Here is a 1,125-nt window from a genome sequence, read left to right on the forward strand (position 1 = left end):
TTTGGCATTGAGCTGGTGGGCTAAGACAAGGGTTAAAGGCATACATTCTTCAGTTTCGTCAGTGGCATAACCAAACACCATGCCCTGGTAGTCTCCTGCACCAACCTCCTTCTCATTCAGGTCAAGGTGACCCCCTTGAGCAATATCTGGTGACTGTTGTTCCAAAGCCACCTGAACAGCACAAGACTTGTAGTCAAATCCTTTGGAAAAATCATCATAGCCAATGTGCTTGATGGTATCATGAACTACTTTCTGGTAGTCAATGGCAGCTCTGGATGTAATTTTCCCAGCAAGAATAACCAGTCCAGTGTTAATAATAACAGTTTCACAAGCCACTTTGGCATCAGGGTCCTGCTGAAGGTGGGCATCAAGAACAGCATCACTGATCTGGTCACAAATCTTATCTGGGTGTCCTTCCCCCACAGACTCCGAGGTGAACAGGAAGGTGCCCTCCTTGTAGGAGCTGGAGACCTGCGCGCTCATGGTGATGAGTGAACGTGGAGCTAAAGAAGAAGGGCTGCAGCAAGGCAGAGGCGGAGCCGGGGGGACCAGATACCCCAATACATTTCTTTAGGACTCTTTCTTCCCAAGTTCCCTAGATGATGCAAATGGTTTGTGCTCAACTATTAACCTAAAGGTTGAAGATTCAACACACCAGCAGTGCTGCAGAAGAAAGATTACAGCAAAGAAAACCCTATGGAGTTCTACTCTGTGACATATGGGCTTGTCATGAGTTGAAATAAGCTGAAAGGCAAAGGGTTTAGTTTGGTTTGGGTCTCCCCCCACTCACCCCCAAAAATGCAACTCTAAATCCATGATTTGTGGGTAAGGTACAATTCTTCTTATCAGATTCAGCCATGCTTCCAAAGGCTATAAACTAGATGCCAAGGTATTTGCATTCTTCCTCTGCCCCCAGCCTCCATATCATACACACATAAATGTAATGGTAGGTCAGAGATAGGGTAACTACTAAGACAACTCTGAGAAGGGGGAAATAGAGAACACAGAGCAATCCTTCACCCTTTGCAATAATGGAATCCACTGGGAAGCCACTGGCAAAGTTGACCAGCTGTCCTGATGGAGACTAGACAGTGAATCTGCCCACCAAATGGATGTTCTCCACCA

At 46.3% G+C, this 1,125-nt stretch overlaps 1 protein-coding gene across 1 annotated transcript in view; it reads right to left on the reverse strand.

The window, feature by feature from the left end:
• LOC101648524 (S-adenosylmethionine synthase-like) overlaps positions 1–483 on the reverse strand; it is a 51,491-nt gene extending 51,008 nt beyond the window's left edge. The window contains exon 1 of the mRNA XM_045289428.1: positions 7–483. Within this exon, the coding sequence (XP_045145363.1) occupies positions 7–483 (477 nt within the window). The remainder of the gene's footprint in view (positions 1–6) is intronic.
• Between the last annotated feature and the right edge of the window lie 642 nt (positions 484–1,125).

The sequence above is a fragment of the Echinops telfairi genome, unplaced genomic scaffold, assembly GCF_000313985.2.
Source record: "Echinops telfairi isolate 266 unplaced genomic scaffold, ASM31398v2 ScPeMD7_27;HRSCAF=92, whole genome shotgun sequence".
Classification (NCBI taxonomy): domain Eukaryota; kingdom Metazoa; phylum Chordata; class Mammalia; order Afrosoricida; family Tenrecidae; genus Echinops; species Echinops telfairi.